We start from the raw sequence: 21,009 nt of genomic DNA, 5'->3' as shown, positions 1-21,009 counted from the left end.
AATTGGGGTTGGAGAGGCATCTCCAGGCAGAGCAGGAAGTTGCTGGGTTCTTCTGTTTTTCCCAAGCCATTCCTGTCATTCTGCTGCCGGCTGTGACACTCAGCAGCGATGTCTGACTGTGACGGGTGTGTGCCCAGGCTGGCTGCTCCCATGACAACACCCTGGGAGGCGCCACCAGGCAACCCTGCCGTGGACCCCTCCCCATCTGCGCTGAGCCCACAGCTGCTGTGTCATGACCTCTTTCTCTGAAGCTCCAGCGGGGATGGAAGAGTCGGGGTCCTCCGCTCCTGTGCTGGAGAGCAAGTCAGAAGAGCCGCTGGGAGCTGGGCTCCAGGAGGTGGAGGCCTGCCACCTGGCCCCCGACAGCACTGCCTGCCCCAAGATCCACAGCCGGAGGTTCAGGGAGTGAGTGAGCCGTGGCGCTGAGCCTGCTGCGCGACTGGGGGCGAGCTGTGCTCCTGCTGGTGTTGAGCACTGGGTTCTCCCGCCTGGACGTGCTTGGTCCCAGAAAGCTGAGAGGCTGGGCCCCCGGGTTTTCATCCTCTTGGTGGGAGACTCCGGGTCCCTAGTGATAGTACGTGTCAGGGCTGCCTGATCTGCTGCTGTGAGGGCTCTGTCTTCCTGACGGGAGTCAGAGGTGCCCTTAAATCCAGGTTTGTGGTTGGGGAAATGGGTGGTCAGGTGACGGTGCATGACATCTGTGTTCCCTCTCGTGGTTTAATTTCTCTGTAATTTTTTGGGGAGCTCTGCGTCCTCCCCTCCCCTCCTGTGTTCTCCCTCTTTCTCCCAGGGTAGACTCTCTGGATGTTTGTGTTCATGAGGAGAGGCACACAGCAGATGGCCAAGAGGGGGACGCGTGGCAAGCCGTGGCGGAGGGCGGGTGTGGAGGTGTTTGTCCCTTGTAGCTGGGAGCGGGGGAGGGTACCCCCATTCTTACCTGCCGTAAAATCCAGTCAGGCAGGAATCCCGCCTTTTTGACCAGTGGGGCTGTTGAGGTGCGCGCTCTTGAGAGGGGCCGTGCTGTCCACCCTCCCGTCTGCAGCATCACAGCCAGTGGGAGCTGACGATGTCTGGTGTTCCTTTCAGTTACTGTAGCCAGATTCTCAGTAAAGAAGTTGACGCCTGTGTCACGGAGCTGCTGAAAGAGCTGGTCCGTTTCCAAGACCGCATGTACCAGAAGGATCCAGTCAAGGCCAAGACGAAGCGCCGGCTCGTGTTGGGGCTGAGGGAGGTCCTCAAGCACCTGAAGCTCAGGAAGCTGAAGTGCATCATCATCTCTCCCAACTGCGAGAAGATCCAGTCGAAAGGTAAGGTGCCCGGGGTCCCGCAGCGCGCGCCCTCCAGCTGTCAGGGTGCCCCCGGGGCCCTAGCAGGCGGCTTGTTTTGTTCTCTGTTGAGTATCTTGTTTCCAGAGTTGATCTGATCACCAAGTGCCTCACTGAGGCAGCCAGGCCCCGTGGTCTCCACGACATGGTTCCAGCCGGCGGTGCGGGCCTCGGCAGCAGGACAGGGTGTGTTCTGTAACGCTGTGTGCTGGGCGCAGAGCCAGTTTGCTCAGGGCTGGGGCGGGTCACTGGTCACTCACGCCACAGGGTCTTTGTGACTGGCAGCCAGGTAGTCCCTGCATTGGGCTCTTGTCCATTTCAGATTTCCTTGTTCAGTCTGTGTCCACTAAGTAAAGCCGTGGGTTTGTCCGAGCGCTAGGCTGTCTTCCTGATGCTGGAAGGTTGGTTATTTTGTGGGATGTGATAGGTTGGATGGGGGATCGACAGCGAACTCCCTTCCGTAATGTCTCCCAGGGGCCCTCATTGCTTGCCCATTCGATGTCGGCCTGGGCTGTGCAGTCGGGGGACTGGTGGTCAGGTGGTCAGGGGCCAGCACTCAGACACCGGCCCTCCTCTTCATCCAAACACTCTGAGTCCTCTCGGGCCATGTCAGTCAACTCGGCTGGACTTGCACCTTCAGCGAACCAGTCCAGATCCTGCACTGAGCTTTTCCAGCTGCCATTTTACATCTGAAGACTTGAGGGGTCCTGACTCATCTGTGGCACCCAGGGGCCAAGCAGCTGGACCTGCTCATTGCCAGCCCAGCTGGCTCATCCCCGTCATCCTCACTCAGGGCAGGTCCAGTCCCTGCTGATTGGATAGGATAGAAAGGAGTTTCAGGGGACCTGCCTGTTTGGTTGTGTGCTGGCAGCATCCCCCACCATGATCGATGCTGGGCTTAATGTGAGTCACCCCTCAAGCTCATGGCCAGCCACTGGAACCTCCTGTCGGCAGTTGGTGCATCAGGCACTGTGCAGCTTTGCCCTCTGTGCTGGTTCTGGGCTCCCTGTGCCTCCTGTGCAGCTGTCGTCCTGGGGGTGCCCTCCCTCAGCTCCCGTGGGGCGTGCTGTTGGCTCCCACTCGATCCTTCATCTTGGGGTGCACACGTTCTTCAGTGGCTGAGACAAAACAGGCTGTGGGGGCCCATTTGGGAGATGGTGCTAGAAATCCAGTCTTTCTGACTTTCCGCCTTGTACCCTTTGTTTCCTCCTCCCTGGAAGCTGTGGGAGCTTCCTTGTGCCCAGGGTTCCAGGAGGGGGCACTTTGTGTCCGATGCTCTCAGGCCTGTCCCCAGCTGCTGGGTCTGTGCGTTGAGCCCCTGCAGTCGCCCTCCGTCAGCCTCCAGGCCCCTGTGCTCGCTGCTGGGCCTCCTGCGCCGTGGCCTCTCGTTCCTTGTCCTCTTCTTCTCACCTCTTTCTTTTGGTTCTGTTTCCTGTACGGATTTCCCAGCCATGTCTTGTAAACTTCTTAGAGAATTTTTCCTCCCTGCGCCTGTTGTTAGATTCTGGGCACTGTCTTTGTTGTTCTGAAGATTGCGCGCTTGCCGCAGCTGCTGTTGCCACGTGGAGGGAGCGGGCTCTGAGCACAGGCGTGACGAGCAGCTTCCTGCTCCCCGTGGAGCCCTGGCCCCGGTGACTTGCTGCGCTGCACTTGGGCCGAGGCCTCCGCCAGCGTCTCGAGCTCTGGGCTGTCTGCTGACCTCGGCAGCTCCTGAGAAGCTGACTTGGAGCCTGGACGTGTGGCTGCCGTTTAGGCCGGGAGCTTCATTGTACAGGAGGGGTGCTCACGCTGCAGCGAGTGTCAGGCTGCCCAGAAGGCTGCTGAAGACGGATGCCAGAGTTTCTGCTGGATAGGTCCAGTGTGCCCCAGACCTTGCATTTCCAGCGAGTTCTTGGGGATGCTGCTGCTCCTGGGACCCCAGTCTAAGCGCCTCTGCTGGAGCCTGGCTGGTTGGGCTGCTGCCACTTTGGAGAGCACCCCGAGGGCCATGTCTCTGACTCCCCTTGGGCTGGTCACGTTCCCAGGGGAGGACTCTGCCCCGTCCTGTGGGATGGGAGAAGGGCGGGGCCTTGACCTCCACCCTGGGAGCATGTGGGGACCGGTGTCCTGTAGTGAGCTGCGCCTGCCTCTTTGGGGTCCAGTGCCCTGCGTCACTGGGTGAAGTGGGTCTGGATGCCGACTTACTGTCACCTCATCAGCACCTCACCCCATTTCCGAAGGTACCCAGTGCGGCCGGTTGCCGAGCTTTGGGGAATCGATCCTAGGGTGCAGATGGCTGGTTCTAGCCTTCTCCCCACTGTTGCCTTAGGTCGGCTAGGTCACTTGTCTGTTTGCATTTTAGCTTCCAGAAATGTTTTTGCTCTCATCTCGCATTTTCTTGTGGATTTGTATCTTTAGAAAACAAACAAATGGGCATGCGTGTATTCAGGTGACGGTCCAGCTTCCTCTTCCCTGGCTGTGCCAGAGAATGGAGCTGCGATTTAACCACAGGCGTCTGCAGGATTTCTTGTGTTTAAATACGTTGTTTAATCAATGCTTCCTACAGGTTTTTACTTTAAGGCATCAGGAACTTGATTACATGTCTTAGAAATGTTTCTTCCTCAGCAGAGATAGCCTGTGGCTTACTGTCACCTTAAAGGTGAGCTTCAGATCACGGTCTTGGGTTGTGTTACAGTACTCCACTTGCTCCACGTGGCGTTTGACCTGCTCCTTCTGAGGGTCAGCTTTCAGTGGGAGTTGATCGGGTGGAGCCTTCTGCCCGTTGCAGGTTGTCTCATCGTGGCATGTCGAGAAGTTGGCACTTGGAGGTGCTTTCAGCTCTCACCAGTGACACTGGCTAGGCGGTCAGTTAGCAAAGCAGTTGGACTTTGCTGCTGTGTCGGGGTGCCCAAGCCCCTGCCCGGTTCAGAAGTGCCCTGGGAGTATTCCAGGACTCCAGGAGAGCCCTCACAGCTGTGACTTATTGCAGTGGAAAGAGATGGAGCAGGATCCGCCAGGGGGAAGGCATGTGGGGTGGAGTGGGGGGATCCAGGCACACATGTCGAGTCCTCTCCTGGCAGAGTCACACAAGACACACTGTGACAGCACTTGTGGACTGTGGTCTGCCAGGGAAATGCGTTAGAGGGCATCGCCCAGGGATTTTATTGGGGGCTGATCACGTGGGCAGCCTTGGCCCAGCATGCACCACAGTTCCAGACTCCTGGCAGGCAAGCCGGTCTCAGTGCAGGCCTCACCACTAGCAGGGTAGGCACCGTGGCCACTCTTCACAGGTGGGGCAGCAGGCGCCCCCCCATGAACCCATGTTCCAGCACGAGGCCTTTCTGAGGACAGGGCTGGGCCAACCACGTTTGCTCTTTCCTGCACGCTGCTTTCCTAGCGTTGTGGTCAGCTCTGGGGTTGGGGTGGACATGAGGCTGAGAGACCCCTTAGTGAGAGGCGATGCAGCCAGTGTTTGGGGCACTCGGTCAGTCTCCTGTGACAGGTTGAAAATATATCTCAGGAACACACCCTTCGCCCCACTGCTGCCCCATCCCCCCTTTTCCCAGACTACCCCCACAGCTGGTGTTTTTCTTTGAAGTTTGTTTATGTCCCCAGAAGTGGCCTCCTTACCACTTTCCATATTTTTCAGGTAGATCTGTGGCAGGGGTGGGCAGAATTAAGGGATGTGGGTCTTAAACCTTAATCCCCAATCAGACTGGCTGCAGAAGAAATTCCCAGTTTCCACAGAGTGGGAGGATGTGCATTTGAGAAGTTCTTTTCCTGGAAGAAAATGAGACAATCCTACATAGTCAGGTTCCAGCTGATGGAGATGCTGGGAGCTCTTGTCTTCCTGTGCAGATGTTGTGTGTTCTGTATGGAGTTGGTCTGTATGCAGGGGGCCTGGGTGGGGCCTCGGCAGGGCCCCGCTGTGGCCTCATTGCACATGCCAGGTTAAAGCAGTGCACCACGCTGGGGGCAGGCTCCCCAGATTCCTCCAGCCACCCACAGGCAACCACTGTTGCCAGATTGATGTGTCCTCGATAGTCCGTGTGTGACCTGTGGCATCCGGGGCCCCATTTGTGGCTGTGTCTTTAGCTTCACAGTCTACCTCAGGACCTTCCATCACGCTGCACCTAGACTTGTGTTGCTCCTGAAGGGCCGCACAGTCGGTACTGATGGATGTGTCAGATGTTCCCAGGTTCCACAACTGAGAACAGGCCGCACCTCACACACTGTTGTTTCCTACTCTTGTGAACACCTCTGTAGGTTCTGGACCTACAATTGAAAGGGCGTGTCTGTGTGTGAGGTTGTGTGTGAGAGCAGAGGGTGCCGCCGCTCCTGGCCCCCCGCCCTCTCGGGCAAGTCTCATTCAGGCTTTCCTTGTGAGGGAGCTTGAGCCTCTTTCCACTTGTCCAGAGCGTGATGTTTTCTCTGAACTCTGGGCTCATCTTCTTTGCCCGTCTGTCTCCTGGGTGTGGATCTTTATATTAAGGTGCATGTTTTTTATAAGAAAGTTACTAGCCCTTTGGGTAAGAATTGTAAATATTTTTCTGGTTCGTCATTAGCCTATTTTTTTAACCTTTTTTGGGCCATGCAGAGACTTTAGGTGTTGTATATATTGTTTTTTTTTTTTTTTAAGATTTTTTTTCCTTTTTCTCCCCAAAGCCACCTGGTACATAGTTGCATATTCTTAGTTGTGGGTCCTTCTAGTTGTGGCATGTGGGACGCCGCCTCAGCGTGGTTTGATGAGCAGTGCCATGTCCGCACCCAGGATTCGAACCGACGAAACACTGGGCCGCCTGCAGCGGAGTGCGCGAACTTAACCACTCAGCCATGGGGCCAGCCCCCAATATATATATTGGTATTTTTTATTTTTTTTTATTGCATCTATATTTTATGTTATTCCTCAGCCTTCCCACGCCAAGGTTATTAAAGTTTTTTTTGATTGGTCTTTTCTGGTTCTTCTGTGTTTCCGCTTTTGTTTAGGTAGACTGTATTTCAGTCTAAGACGGATCTTTCCAGAGGCTGACACGGTTGTCCCTTTTCCACCTCTCCTCCAGCTTCCAAATTTTGCTCTTCCTGACTTGCTCGGGTTCCACACATTCAGATCATTTCTGGAGCCTCCACCTGTCACTTTGCGTCCCCTTATTTATGTTCTCGTAGCTTGATAGCAAGACTTAATGCCTGGTGATGCCAGCCAGATGTTATTTTCCTTTTTCAAAAGACTGGTCTCACTTTTTTTTTTTGTCTCTCAAAATATCCCGTTTGCAGTAAGTTACAGTATTTCAGAGTTTTAGTGAACGTGGAATTGATGTTTTGCGACATTGGATCCTTCTGTCTGGGAGCATAGATGCCTTTTGTTGGGATTTTCTGTTGTGTTTTAGTAGCATGTTGACGTTGCACTGTAAGTCTGCCATGCTTCTTGATAAATTCATTCCTCCCGGCCGTAACCCTCAGTGGTGGTGTTCGTGGGTCATCTCTCCCATTACACATTCTAGCCGGCTGCTGCTTGGATGTCTGAAGAGTGCTGATTTCTGCATCACTTGTGCACAGACACCAGTACGTAGTTCTCTCTGTTGGTAGGAATTCTTCAGTGCTGCTGGCTTCTGGTCTGGCGGCACAGCACGCCACACACAGCTGCCCCTCTTCCCTCTGCTCTTCCTGAGTACCGGCCTGGCTGGCACCTCTCTGGGAGGCACTGGAGGGCAGTGGGTCTGTGGCAAGGTCGTGTCATTAGGGCCGGAGACATGGAGAGGGATGCTCAGTGACCCTGTGCTCCAGATTGCCATCTGTAAGTGGGCTGCAGCCTCCCCCTCAGGGTCTTCTGTGAGGCTGCAGGAGCTTACGCACACGAAGCAAGTAGACCGGGGGCCTGGCACATAGTGTCTTCAGTAAAAGTTCACCTAAGACTTCATTTCCCATTAGGCACTGATGCCACTTCTGGCTCTGCGTAGACATGTTTCGTTACGCTAAGGAAGGTCTCTTGGAGAGCTGAGTCCTGCCCTGTGGCTGAGGGCAACAGGAGCTTGCACTGCAGTGACTGACTTCTCTCTCCTGGTAGAACCTGGCTTGGGCCACCTACTTGATTGAAGAAAGGAGCTGGGGAGCCTTCTGCCTGTAGAAAGCAGCCCTTTGCGACCAGTGTCACATCCACGCTCCCGTGATGTGGTCCCTGTTGTTTTCTTGTCCTTTGACCAGGTGGCCTGGATGACACCCTACACACCATCATTGATTACGCCTGTGAGCAGAACATTCCCTGTGTGTTTGCACTCAACCGCAAAGCTCTGGGGCGCAGTCTGAACAAGGCCGTTCCCGTCAGCGTGGTGGGCATCTTCAGCTACGACGGAGCCCAGGTGAGACCATGGTGAGAGGCTCCAGCCTGTCCAGCGTGCTCGTGGGAGGGAACTGGAGAGCTGCTGGTTGTCTGCGGTCCCTGGCAGAGCAGCCCTGAGCCTCAAGGCTGGCGCCATTCAAGGCAGAATCCTTGCGGAACGGTGGCCTTGGTTTCCTACGGCTGCCACAGAGCAGCTGCCGCAGACAGGCCCATAGCCAGGAGCCTGTTCTTCCCCTGGGTGGAATCCCAGCACCCAGGTGGAGGTGACTCTTGTTCCCTGTGGAGGGCGCTGTCACTGGTTTGCAGGGGACCCATGTCCTTTGTGGTCAGGGGGTGTTATCTGTGCTCTCACTTCTGCCCAAGGACCAGTTCCACAAGATGGTTGAGCTGACGAAGGCGGCCCGACAGGCGTACAAGGCCATGCTGGAGAACGTGCACCAGGAGCTAGCGGGGGAGCCTGGGCCCCAGGCACCTGCCAGCCCGCCCGCGCAGGGCCCCAGCTGCTCCACAGAAGGTGCCCCCCCGGCACCCACTGGAAAAGAAGAGCCGCACTACAGTGAGTGCTGGGGAGGGTCTGGGGTCAGGCCGAGTGCCCTCGGTGTCTTCACGGACTGATTTAAGGGTCAGGGTGGGCAGGAGAGCAGGCCACTTGGGGCAGGCCCGGCTGCGTCCTGGCCATTGTCTGAGAGGTGACCTCAGACTTGGGGACTTGGAAGGGCTTGTCAGTGAGTGTCTCAGACGGCACCTGGACAGAGGGTGGCCTTGAGGACAATGGTGTCCCCGGTGGGAGTGTGTCAAGGCCAGTGTGTGCTGAGGTGTAATGATGCTGTTCACAAAGGGGCGTTGCAGTTGGGGACGGCAGGGTTCAGTCCTGGCCAGGCCCTGTGCAGGAAACAAGCTGCTGGGCCGCATGCTTTCCTGTTGGGACTGTGCCGGCTGTCCCTGCCTGCTCATCAGCTGTGCTTTCTCGTTTCCAGTTGAAATCTGGAGAAGACACCTGGAAGCATACAGTCGATGTGCGCTGGAGCTGGAAGAGTCGCTGGAGGCCTCAACCTCTCAGATGAGGGACTTGAATTTATAAGGAGCGTGCCTTCACGTGTGTTTGCGTGTGGGAGTCAGGAGGGAGGTGTGAAGAAGACTCTGGGACCTTTTCTTCTCTCAGTTCTTCTGTGTCTGACTGGCTGTTTCGTTGGGAGAGGCATCATGCAGGCACGTGGCAGCCTTTGTAGGCATCCCGGGCTGCAGGTCCCCTGAGCGGGCACTCGGCTGTGCTGGCGGAAACCTTCCCTAAGCCTTGAAGGTACAGTTTTGCCTCTCTGAGCAGACTGAGAGTCTGGAAAATACTGGAAACATACTACTCAGAGTACTCTGCTGCTAAGGGTACTTCCTCTGTCCTGCAGGAAGCTGAGCCAGGTCTGTTAGCGGAAGGCGCCCAGGGTGTGTGTCGGGGGTGTCCTCTCCGTGGGTGAGCCAGCCCAGCCCTGCGCAGCCATGGTGGAGCAGGAGTGGGCCCCTTCTCAGGACATGGCCTTTGGGCCAAAGATTGGGGGGTATTTGGAGCATTTGCTAAAATGAGCCTCAGAATGAAAATCGGTTCTCTAACCTGTGACCTCTTTCATGAATTATTCCTCTCCATCTCTATTTTTCAAAGAAACTATGTATGTTGAAGTTCCCAACTTTGAGTTTTGATAATGTAGAAATCTTCTCTTTCTTTTGTAAATGAACATATTCTGAATGTGGTTTCTGTCTCCAAGGTCAGGAGGATAGAAGTCTACTTTCGTACTTTCCTGTAACTAAGAGGCCTTATTTATTTTGAATAAAGAGTGATGATTTAATTTCACTGGAGACCCTGGTCACCTGAGGCTTCTTGGGTCTCCGTCTCAGTGGTTGTCCCACGTCCTGCTCAGTGCCTTTCAGCACTCTGCTTTGAACTGAAGGGGCTGAGCAGGGAGAGGCTTGCTGTGCCTGGATCTGCTAGAGTCTCAGTCCAAGAGACACTGTCATGGGACCCTCCTCAGTGCCGCCGCCCGCGTGCTCGTCGCAGAGGACGTGGCAGGAGCGGAGTTGCGCTGCTCTCTGCTCATCACGCGGTAGGTATTGTGTTGGCTGTGAACATAACGTTAGTTGAGTTCAGTCGGGCCAAACCTCTTTCGTGCCTCTGAGACATAGGTGGCCTGTGGTGAGCGAGTGAAAGTGGAATAACGAGTCGGGAACAACCACTGTGTGCACAGGGCTGGCAGTGTGGCCAGAGGTGTGTGAGGCGCCTGTCTGTCCTGCTGTCTGTGACACTGGTTAGTCCTGGTGTGCGCCCTGCTTCTCCGGACACTTGCTGGGTGTTTACATAGGGGACATGCTGTCTGGTCACCCAGGTCCTAGTCCCTAACCCTGGGTCCTGTTCGCGGGCTCCTCCCTCTGGCCACCAGGAGGAACAGAGGCCTTTCCTGCCCTCTTGTCAACAGGTAGCAAGTTGAATGTGTAGGTTTGAAAATAGGAGATTATTTGAGAATAGATTCCAAAATTAAATTTTGGGGGTAAAACTAAATAGCTTGTCAGCTGTAGTCAGCAGCCTAGAAGTATAAAACTGATAAACCAAAGAACCATCTAAAAACCTCTGCTGGAGGTCCAGGTCCTCTCCCAGGGCGCGGGTCTCTGGGTCTGGGCCGTGCTCAGCTAAGCGTGCGAGAAGAGAAGCTGAAGCAGAGCAGGTGACCAGCTACCCAGAGAGCTTGCTTCTCATGTGACTTGACCCTGGGCTGCCCTAGTCTCACTGTCACTTTCCTGGTGAGGCCACCCCTGCAAGTGACACAGTGACCTATGCTGTGCAGACGGTGCTATAGGAAGCCGACAGCGCTGGGACCTCCCAGTACAGACTCAGCTCACTGAGCAAACGTGGAACTCTTTGCCTTTATTTTTTTCAACAGTGCAAAGAATCAGAACTCATCCTCATAAGCACATTTTCCAACAGAACACCACTGTGGGAACCGGAAGTGTCTGCATGTTCTGTTGAGCGTGAACGTGCTCTGACTGTATCCAGACTGCAGTGGGGCTTTATAGACGGAAAACAGCACCAAGGGGAAGGCCCCAACCGTCGAGCAGTTCACTCAGCAGCTGCTAGTACCGCACGGGAGCTGAGCCACGTTTTACAGAAAACTGCATCACAGTGCTGATGGCCTGTGAGCCAGAGCCGGTCCTTTGGCAAGATGGGCAGGCACCCTGGCGGATGACGAGGGCAACTTCAACCCCGAGGTCAGCGTCCTCGGGGAGCCTCGTTCTCGGTGGGTGCTGGAAGTGACTGGCGGGAAACACGTACTGCTCTCACAGGCAGGCACCCAGCTTCAGAATGCGGGCTCCGGGCACAGGCTGCGGTCACGAGGCTGGGCGCGCATGTGTTATCTGCGAGGGGCACGAGAGAAGCACGGCTTTATTTGTAACAGAGGTTTTGGTTTTACGACGGACTGGCATTCCATCAAAAACTCTCCTTCCTCAATCAAGAAGAAACGCCTGTCAGGCTCCGGGCCGAGCAGTGGTGGGCCTGGGCCGTCACATGCACGCACACAGCGGAGTCTAGAAGGTACAGCTTGGAAACCGAGAGACTCAGGAGCAGGTGTAACAGAGCCCTCCTCAGATGCGCACCGTCGGGGGAATATCAGACGTGGCACCAGGAGTGCACGACGGACTTTTCTGCCTCAGACAACCTCAGGGTCCAGAGCGAAGCTGCAAGCGGACAGGCGCACACTCAGAGCTTTGTGAGCAGTCCGATACTCGGAGATGAGTGAGGAGTGACACAAAGATACTCCGGATCCACATCAGCTCCCAGTTAGGGCTTCATCATCATTCGAGGTTCGGGCAGATGCTCTTCGTTGGGAGCCTCGCTTCCCTCTCCCTGTGGTGTGCCTCGGTTAAGTGGCTAAGGTTGAAGGTGGGGACAGGCAGCAGGTGTGGGTCACAGCCCGTTGACACCAGCAGTCAGGAGGGGCCGTGTTCACACTGTGTGCTGTGCTGGGGGTGGCCCACTCGTATAGCGTGACATACTCAGATCATGTGAGAGCCATCGGTGGAGCGTGACAGCAGTGCTTCTGGAGAAGGCTCCGTCACACACACTGCTGTCTTAGCACAGCCACCTTTTCTGTGCAGCCTCTTAACCGTCTTGGTTTCCCGCTTCTGCCAAGACAGACCCTACGTTCCATGTAAGCACCTAATCAAAGAAAAAGTTCCAGGCGCTGTCACAGGTCCAGTCGGGCTCTGCGTTCTCCAGTGCCTACCCTGTGGAGGGGCCAGTTAGGCACAGGCCAATGGCCACCTCCAGGCAGGCAAGGTGACAGCTCACTGTCCTGGGGCCAGTGCAGGAGTGCATGGCAGGTGGCAGTGGGGTTGGCACGGCCTCCTGGTGGCTAAAAGTTGTCCTGGTTACAGCTTTCCTGAAAGAAGAGTGGGGTCTCAATTCCTGGCAGAGCACACAACCCGTCCCTGTCTCCACCTCGCTTCTCCCATGCACTGTCTTAGACGTGGTCGGAGGCCTCAAGTCTCCCGTCTCATGTGCCCTCCCCTGGGGGGTCCTGGAGGGCCTGCGGGAGGCAGCCTGCGCAGCTAAGCCTGGAAGGGAGCAGTCACAAAGGCTCTGCCTGTGTGGCAACAAGGAGGGGCCTTGGGCAGCCAGTGGACACAGGACGCGTTAAGGCCCCGGATTGGAGCTGTTGCGGCCCCTCCTCAGTGCGGCAGCACATACTGTGGAAAGTTTCTGGCCTTGCTTTGTGCTGGCCACTGAGAAGCCTGTACCAGTGACTCGGGAGCCCGGGGATGCCTCTGCCTACGTGGGAATGCCTGTCCTGCCACCCCAGTGCTGGGACACGGTGCGCTGATGGCCCACATGCCCACCACTCCTGGTCTGCTCCCCAAGCAGCACCCAGCCGAGACTAAGCCACCTCCAGGTTTGAATCCCACCCCATAGGGATTCAGCCTGGGCTGGAGAGCTGCAGACTTGAGAGAGTGGAAGTGTTTTGTGGGCAAGAGGAAGCTTGTGGAACCCACTGGCAGAATGGACCCCACAAGATGCCCCTGGAAGTAGTGGCTGCCCTGCCGGCCCCTTGCCCACCCGCAGGCCCACATTTGGCCACGTACCCATGCCTTCCTCCAGCTCTGCATCATTCGGTCGTGCTCCCCGGCCACAGCCCTCCAGGCGGTGAGCTCTCGGGTCCACTTCTGGTGAGTCGCCTCTGCAAGACAAGCAGGGCTCCAGGTCTCAGCTTCACAGGCCTTCATGGTACCTTGCTTACCCACAGCCTCCCCTTCCTGGCCCAGGGGGCCTCCACAGCCAGCATCCCTACCTGCCCTTCCCCAGACCACCAGCTCCCGTGGCAGCTACTTCCCAGGGCCACAGGGTCCAGGCAGGAGAGGGCTAAGCCAACACCTCATGGGACGATGCAGAGACCCTGGGGCTCCTCCTGCTCCTCTCCCCTTGAGGGAGCCTGGAGCCGAGGCTCAGAACCCAGCTCAGCCAACCAGGGCTGGCATCCCATGATGTCATTTGCTACCTGTTCTGCGTGGCCTGCCGTGTGTGTGTGTGTGTGTGTGTGATCCTGCATTTTGGACACGAGTTACATGCAGGGCTGTCAAATGGCATGAGCTTTACTGCCGTGGTCTTCCTTTGGAGACACAGAAAGGAACTACGTCGTTGCTTTGGATGACAGCTCTTGTCACTCGTTTCAGAAATGGGTTCCAAGAACCCGAGCCCCCTCAAGAGGAAGCACACCTCACACCCCAAGCAGAACCGAGCAGCCCGGTCTCGGGTGCAGCCGTGTCTTCCCTGGCCTTCTGTCTTTTGTGTCTACTGCCTGTAGTGACTCAGGGCTAAAACTGGCCGCCATCAAAGTCAGGTCCTGCTCACTGCTCGGTGAGTTGTGTGACTGTCATCATCTGTGCACTGGGGATGACAGCAGTACCTACCCCCTAAGACCTCTGAATCAGACGAGGTCACGCATCGCGGGCTTCAAAGTGCCCGCTGCTTCTCCGGTCGCTGCCTAGCCCTGTGCCCACAGCACTGCCCACCTGGCCTCTGGATGGGACGTAATGTGCACATGACGATTCACTGTCCTGACAGTACAGGCAGTTTACAAAAATGAAAAGAAAGGAGGTTCTGGGTGGGAGCGTCTATTTCCAATTATTTTTTTCTCCCAAATCTCTATTAAGATGACAAAAAAAGCTTTTTTTAAAAATACATACATATATATAAAAACTCTTGAAAATGAGCAGAAAATAGGAGAGGAAACAACAAAAACCTGGAAGTTGAAAAGCAAGGGGGCGAGTGGAAGCACAGACCCAGGAGAGCTGAGACCCGGGCCGGCAGCACGGACGAGGAGCCGCCTCACAGGCCAGGAGCACGGCTCTGCGCCAGGCCGCCACGAGGCGGGTCACGTCAGAGGCTGAAGCCTGGCCCCAGGCCCTTCCCTGCTCTACCCTCCATCGCTGCAGGAGAGACTGGTCATCTCAGAGGGCACAGGCCGGGCTTGGGGCCTGGGTACCACCGAGGGCAGACTGCACTGACAGCAGACAGGAGCAGAGGGCATGGACACACTAAATGGTGAGATCCCATCCTCTGGCTCACCGTCAACCTGGAGGGCTGGCTGCTCCCAGTGTGGACCACGGGGGACCCACTGAGTCCATCTGCAGCTTAGCAGGCCCCCCGGGACTGCAGCCCACAGGGAAGCGGAGAGGTGCCAGGCAGCCCAGTTCCTCTGGTGTTAGCCCACGAGGTCCCCCCAAGACTTCTGATCCAGTAGCTCAGGCAGGGCCTGACTGCGTTTCTGACGAGCCCCAGGTAACTCAAATGCTGTCAGTGCAGAGACGGCACCCTGTGGAGAAGGGGCCCCGACAGGAGGGCTCTTTGTGCCCCTGTCCTAAATGTAAGGGGATACTGAAGGGTGCCGAGAGTTCTGAGGGAAACAGAAGGATGACACAGACAGAAAAGGCCAGCGGGAGGGGGAAGAGGGCTCAGAACACCCTTGCAGTCACCCCGCTCAGTGAAGGGGACAGTGCAGCCTCGTGACAAGAACAGAAGCTGCAAGCAATAAAAACGTGCAAGTGAGATGAACTGCAGTATCGTGTGTGAGAGGGGCTGAGAAAAGCTAACGGGAGTGGGCAAGGGAGGAGGCAGAGAGGGAAGAGCAGACAGGCGAGTTGAGGGCCAGGCCAGGCAGCCCAACATCTTGGGAAACAGTTCTGGAAGCACAGGAAACCGAGTGGAGAAGAGCGAATAAACGTTCGAGGCAAGTTCCCAGAGGTGGAGGGCACGGCGTCCACAGTGACCAGCCCAGCAGGCAGGAGAAGACCGTGCGGCCACGGGCGGTGGGGAGCCAGAGGACGGGGGCACGCCTCCACACGGGGAGTGGTGTCAGGCTGGGGTTGTGCAACCTGTGGGCTCTTGTCCAAGGATGAAGAGAGAGGAAGGACAGGCGCTTACGACACTGCCTGCCCCGATGCCCCACTAGGAGGGCCGAGGTGAGAATCTGGAAGGAGTGCCCAGGTGATGGGAGCTGCGGCCAGCATGAGGGGAGTGGCTTCTGCGGCCTCCAGGTAGGTGCAGGGCAGCCCCGGGCAGGGCGACACTGCACCGTGCAGAGGGTGTGGGGAGGCTGCCGGTCAGGGTGACAGACGGCTGCAGGGGCTGCTGCAGGGTTAACGACAGCCAAGAAGAGTTACCCGCACGGGAGCCGGGCCTCAGCGCCCTCCGTCACACGTGCCCCTGGCATGGGGGCTGGCAGCCAGGGTTTGGTGTATGATGTCTGTGTGTGCATGTGTGGGCATGTGCATGTGCTCACTCGTGGTTCTTGCTGAGGGCCAGTGGCACTCCTGGGCTGCTGCAGCCTGCTGTGAGATGGGAGGGGCAGGCCAGGCCTCTGGTCGCAGGGCCACTCACTCACTCACCGGGTCTCAGCACGGAGACGCGCACTCCGGAGGTGCTGTTCCCCGCTGAGGAGAGTGCGGAGCAGCGGTAGTCGGCACTCTCGCTGATGGCATCCCGCAGCCAGCTGAGCACGTGGGTCCTGCCGTTGGGTAGCGCGTGGGTCTGCACAGGGACGCACATCTCCAGTTCATGCCCGTTCTTCTCCCAGACGAAGCGAACATCCGCAGGACCTGGAGGCACACAGACCATCTCCACCCCTGTCCCCTAAAGCCCACTAGGACCCACAGAAACTGCCCCGGCACAGGGACGGGGGCTACCCAGATTAGGGGTTCTCTTGTCCCTGGTGGACCTCAGGTGACAGAGCAGCCTTCAGCTCAGTCCCTGCCCCTCCCCTGGAGGAGGCCTCCATGTGGTTCCTGCTGTGGTCCCCAGTGACCCCTGGGAGAAAGGGGGTACAAACACTGACCCATGGGCTTCCTGATCCTTGGCCTTGCTCAGTCGCCTTTTCCAAAGCATGCATGCACAGCTGTGTCCCCAGGACACACACTGAGGCTGTTGGGGTGGGGACTGCCACCGGGAGCTCCCGGGTGGGCAGGGGCACTGAGAAGTGCTGAGGGCCTGTCCTATTGCAATAAGGACTTGGAGGAGAGTGGACACTGCAGACTGGAGGACGGGGTACCTTTCTCCTGCTCTAGGCACTGGGCCCTGGCTGGGGTCTGAGCTCTGAGGAGCCAGGTTTGGGCCAGGAGCACAGCACACACCTGGGCTTCCTGCCTCTCACACAGGACGTGGGACCAGTTTCCAGCCCAACACTAACGGGAAAGGGCGGTGGGCCGTCAAGACCAGTGTGCGGGGAGCCAGGAGCAAGATCTGGGCTCTGATCCAGCATGAGAAGCAGCCGGTTGGGGCCGCCTTCCCCATCTGTCGGATGCTGCTGGATGAGCTTGTGGGTTTCAGACTTCACCCTGGGGCCCGGGGGCCGTGCTGAGTCAGGCCCACCTCCTATCCCCTACTCAGGAACAAACAAGCCAGGGCAGCCCCACTTGGATCTGCTCTCATGCTGGCTTCATTCGAGTCAGCGGAAGGAAGGACTGAGGTCAGGTTGAAACAGCCCAGCTGAGCACCTGGGCTCCTGTCCCCGTGTGTGCAGACTGCCAGCTGAGCTGGGATAGCAGCAAAGGCTGGGCAAGGCGCTAGATGGCGTCTGCCCTGGAGCCCTGGCCCCTGAGAGCTGGGCAGGAGAGGTGACACAGGCCCTCCTGCAGGCCCTGGGGGACACACAAACCCTGTGTCGGCCCCTCTGCCCCTGCTGCTCCCAGCCATGGCGGTGGGGGCTGGGGCCAGGCCCCGCTAGCCCATGCTGCCCCCTCTCACCTCTGCCTGTGCCAGGCGGGCACCCTAACAGCATGGACGACAAGTGCCTTCCAGCCTCCTTGCTTAGGGACCTGACTCCCTGACAGATGTCTGCTATTCTGCGTGGACCACACCAACGCTCAAGGGGCGTGCTGTGAGGCCAACCTAGACCACAGCAGCCCCTACCTGATCACAACACCACCCAAGACTCGGTTTTTAAAAGCTGGATTCTCCCTAATGCCCCCCAGCTGGGGAATGGGAAATAAAAAGTGGTTTCGTGGAGGACGGTCAGCAGTGGAAGGACTATGTCTGTCTACCTGTGGCTGGGTTCACTGAGGAGGATCAACAAGTGACAGGGCCAAGGAGGTTAAAAACCAGCACCCAAGCAATGGGCATTTGGGTGTGCGAGCACGTGGGGCATGTGCACGGCCAGACGCAGGTGGGGAAGGGGGCCGAGGTGTTGGGCAGAGTTCTCTGTCACGAGCTGGGTGTCTCAGAAGGAGCAGAGATTTCTAATTCAAGTAAGGTTACTTTCAATACGTTCCCAGCACAATCACGTCCCCATGTGACCAACTTGGCACCTCTTCACCCCATCTGGTCCCTTCATCAGGGATCCACTACATTCAGGATCCTCAGAGAACCTTCCTCCCAAGAGAAAGCCAGACCCTTGAGCTGGACAATCTTAGGAATGACTCCAAGCCAATGGTGGGAACATGGAGGAGTCACTGAAGCCAGGTCCGTCAGTGAGAAGTCGGGGAGTGTGGCAGCCACCTGTGTTGTCCATCCTTCGTTAGGAATCACATTTAAGAAGAATAACACAGAAAAATACTAATGTCATGTTAAACAGAAAAACAAGCGCCTGCGTGTAAACATTTGTGTACACACCTACATGAGTATGTGGACACATTCATGTGCACACAGAGAGAGAAGGCCTACAAATGGCCACAGTACTGGTGGCAGCTGCCTTCAGGGGGTTAATTTAGATCATTTAAATTTTGCTCTTTATACCTTCCTGGAGTTTCCAAATCCACTACAAGAAACAAATATTGCTTTCATTATAAAAATAAAATGCTGTGTTGAAAGAAAGAAATGCGCCATAGACTCTGAAGGAAATTCTGAAAGATATTCAAAAGTAGTTGGGCCAGCAGCTCGCTGGCCACCCTGGCCTGGTGGACAAGACCTCCCAGGTCTGTTTACTGTTTGCTCTGCAGGATTTTTGTTTTTGATTCCCTATAATTTGTTTTTCCCACTAAAGTGTTTTATACTTTACCCCTAGGCAACTCTCTCTATATGTATACACACACATACATACGCACGCAAGCACATCTCAGTCCACGCACTTACCTATATTTGCACGTCCATACGTGCACGTATACACATGTCCACATCCGTACACAGCTACCCAGGTGCCCATCGATTGGAACACAGAATGGAGCACTTTCACTGCTGAGCGCACCATGTGACCACATCCCGTTAGCCATTCCTGGCTGATGGGCATCTTGGTGGAATCTAACTTTAGGAAAACTGATCCTCATGAGGCATTATGATCGAGAACATGAACTTTTCTTTGAAGTCAGTTCTAAAAAGGCCCAGCCTCCTCCCTCATGCCCTAGCACTGCCCAGCGGTGACCCTTGGTGCACCGAGGCCCCTCCTGAACTAGAGTCACCAAGATGGGACCCAGGAGCTTTTTGGAAGGTTCTCATGGCCAGGCCTGGGACAAAGAATTTGGGTGGCCTGAGCTGGGGCCAAATTGTCACCCCGAACAACAGGGGCCAGGACCTTTCAGGAGCGAAATTCCGCGAACACCCAGAGCTCCTGCAGCACGGACAGTACGGAAAACACTTACCGCGCACCTCCATCATGAGGGCGTTCTTAAGCACCACTAAATATTCTTTAAATGTGTATTTAACTGTACCAAAACATGAAAAATGTTAAAGAATTACTTACGTTCCATTAATTCTTTTTTAAAACTATCCGACTCATTCCGAAGGCAGAGGAGATTAAAAAGAGAGGGAAAGTTAAAACCGGTCAGCAGGGTCACCTCACTGCGACACCCGTGGGGACCTAGGGCAGCAAGCCAAACCCACCCACCCGACAGGGCCTGCTTGGGAACATCAGAATGCCAGGCAACCCTCCCAGCCGTCTCTGTGGGGCGCTGGCAGGAGTCTCGTGCATCCCTAGCACAGCTGAGCCATCGCCAACCTGGAAGGTGCATCCGCTCCTCTGGGCCCTGGGAAGGCTCCTACAGGCTCAGGTTCCAGCACCCAGCTTGGGGGTGACGCTCTGTAGGGGCTGTTGGCTCTGTCCTGCCCCAACCTGCCCCAGGCTGTCTAAGGGATCCGCTGGTGCACAGCAGATTCTACTTTGCAACAAAACCAGAGCCCCTTGGAGCAACAGCCTCTCATCAAGGGAGACGGACCCATCCTAGAGGTGGGGCCTGAGAGCCCCAAGCTGGAGGGGGATGTGATGGGGTCCAACCCAAGTGCTCTGACCACATCCCAGACCGGTGCCCCCACTGCTGTCTGTGCAGCTCCATGCAGGCAAGCCTTTCTCCAGGCATCCTGGTGCCTGTGGTCTACTCTGACCCTGGGGCCAGTTACCATGGGGCTGGCCCACCTCCCGTGCTCACGCCCAGGGTCCTCCTGCCAGCTACTGGCTGCCTGGGCACATCCCCTGGGGAGCCGTTTTCTGAGCACCCAGAGGCTGCACGCACCAAGGATGCTCACACCGGATCCCCAGGTCAGGGCGTTCCCCTGCACGGCCCAGAAATCAGGAGGACCCGGTTGGGAGGGAAAGGGGCTCTCCTGGGTCTCTGCCACCCCAGCTTTATCGGCTTTCCTCCTAGGGGTGTCCCAAGCCCGTCACAAAGCTGCCAGACTCTGTGGTCGGCTGAAGCGTGACCCCTAAAATACCCAGGTCCTAAACTCTGGAAGCTTATGCGGCAAGAAGGCACTTTAGAGACCACGCGGTGGGAGGCATAGGAGGGACTGGCACGGTGCCCAGCTTCATGGGGGCGCTAGAGGGGTGCCTTCTGTGGATGACACTCCTGCCCACAAGGAGTCCTCCAGAAACCAAGGAACAGGACCGCTCCGTTGTAAAGGCATGTGGATTATCACGAGTAGAATGAGAGACACAGCTTCTGACAAAACTAGGTCGTCAGACACACTCAGGATCGAGACTCTGGCACAGTGCGGGATCCATGGGTCCCCTGCCCCCAGGGTCGGCCTTGGCCTTTCAGGAGCCCGGACACGCACCCTCACGCCAACGGTCACTGCAGGAGCTCGGAGACGGGGACCCTCTGAGCCGCAGGCCGCCTTTCTGCTGCCAATTCTGCTGCCTCCTCTGACCCCAGTGGCTTAAAGAGCTCTGATTTCTAATGTTGCAGTTAAAACATAAAAGGCCTCCCAAAACCTGAACATCCCAATGTTACCTAAAATAGAGAGGTTCCCCAGTTTTAAAAATGACATGGCTCTAACTTTGACATAGAAAGACAGTCACATGAGGGCTAGAGGCAGAGCCCACAGGGTAGAGAAAGACTCCACTTTGGGTAAAAGACTAGACAGATCTATTTCTGTGTGTGTGTACGCCTGCATGTGCAAATGCATGATTTGTATGTGCTTGTGTACGGACATGACGTTGTCAGTGGCCCCTGTCTGCATCCGTACTCATACACGCCAACAACACAGAGCGAGTGTGCCTACGTGCGGCAGGGTGTGACTTCTTTCCTCATCTATACTATGCTAATTTTGCCACGAGGAGCGTGGACTATTTCAGAAAAGTGAAACACAACCACGTGCCTCCTTGACTTGTCCAGCTCAGGACCTCTCCTGTACGTGTCAGCATTTTCCTAACTCTCCAGAAGCCACATGCACCCCTTTTGCCCGGAAGCTGGCCAGCAGTTTGGAGAACCATGCCAGGTCAGGCATTCCGCCTCTGGCACTCCCATCCTGGAAGGAGGTCCTGGAAGGAGGCGCGGCCACAGATCCCAGCATGCAGTGTGCTTTGGACCCAAAGAAACAGGCACACACATACACGTGTAAATGCATACACAGGTGCACACACTCCACTGGGCAGATGAGGAGACGGAGAGAGGACGGGGGCTAGGGCACCCCTCTGA

At 56.4% G+C, this 21,009-nt stretch overlaps 2 protein-coding genes across 12 annotated transcripts in view; one reads left to right on the top strand and one right to left on the bottom strand.

Annotated features, from left to right (window-relative positions):
* The window catches only part of SECISBP2 (SECIS binding protein 2), a 39,592-nt gene extending 30,109 nt beyond the window's left edge, over positions 1-9,483 (top strand). For 2 of the 3 annotated variants that reach the window (XM_044756835.2, XM_044756834.2), the window contains 5 exons: positions 252-405; positions 1,087-1,307; positions 7,503-7,657; positions 8,002-8,194; positions 8,616-9,483. In XM_044756835.2, coding sequence (XP_044612770.2) covers positions 252-405; positions 1,087-1,307; positions 7,503-7,657; positions 8,002-8,194; positions 8,616-8,719 — 827 coding nt within the window. In that variant the 3' untranslated portion in view covers positions 8,720-9,483. Of the gene's footprint in view, positions 1-251; positions 406-1,086; positions 1,308-7,365; positions 7,658-8,001; positions 8,195-8,615 lie in introns of all 3 variants that reach the window. The other variant, XR_011497475.1, reaches the window with a different exon arrangement.
* Positions 9,484-10,523: 1,040 nt separating this feature from the next.
* SEMA4D (semaphorin 4D) overlaps positions 10,524-21,009 on the bottom strand; it is a 112,953-nt gene continuing 102,467 nt past the window's right edge. For all 9 annotated transcript variants that reach the window (XM_070495880.1, XM_070495881.1, XM_070495885.1 and 6 more), the window contains 3 exons: positions 15,559-15,768; positions 12,757-12,851; positions 10,524-12,056 (listed from right to left, as the gene is read on the bottom strand). In XM_070495880.1, coding sequence (XP_070351981.1) covers positions 12,030-12,056; positions 12,757-12,851; positions 15,559-15,768 — 332 coding nt within the window. In that variant the 3' untranslated portion in view covers positions 10,524-12,029. The remainder of the gene's footprint in view (positions 12,057-12,756; positions 12,852-15,558; positions 15,769-21,009) is intronic.

Source organism: Equus asinus, chromosome 23, assembly GCF_041296235.1.
Source record: "Equus asinus isolate D_3611 breed Donkey chromosome 23, EquAss-T2T_v2, whole genome shotgun sequence".
In the NCBI taxonomy this organism is placed as follows: domain Eukaryota; kingdom Metazoa; phylum Chordata; class Mammalia; order Perissodactyla; family Equidae; genus Equus; species Equus asinus.
This window is presented reverse-complemented; position numbering and strand designations above follow the sequence as displayed.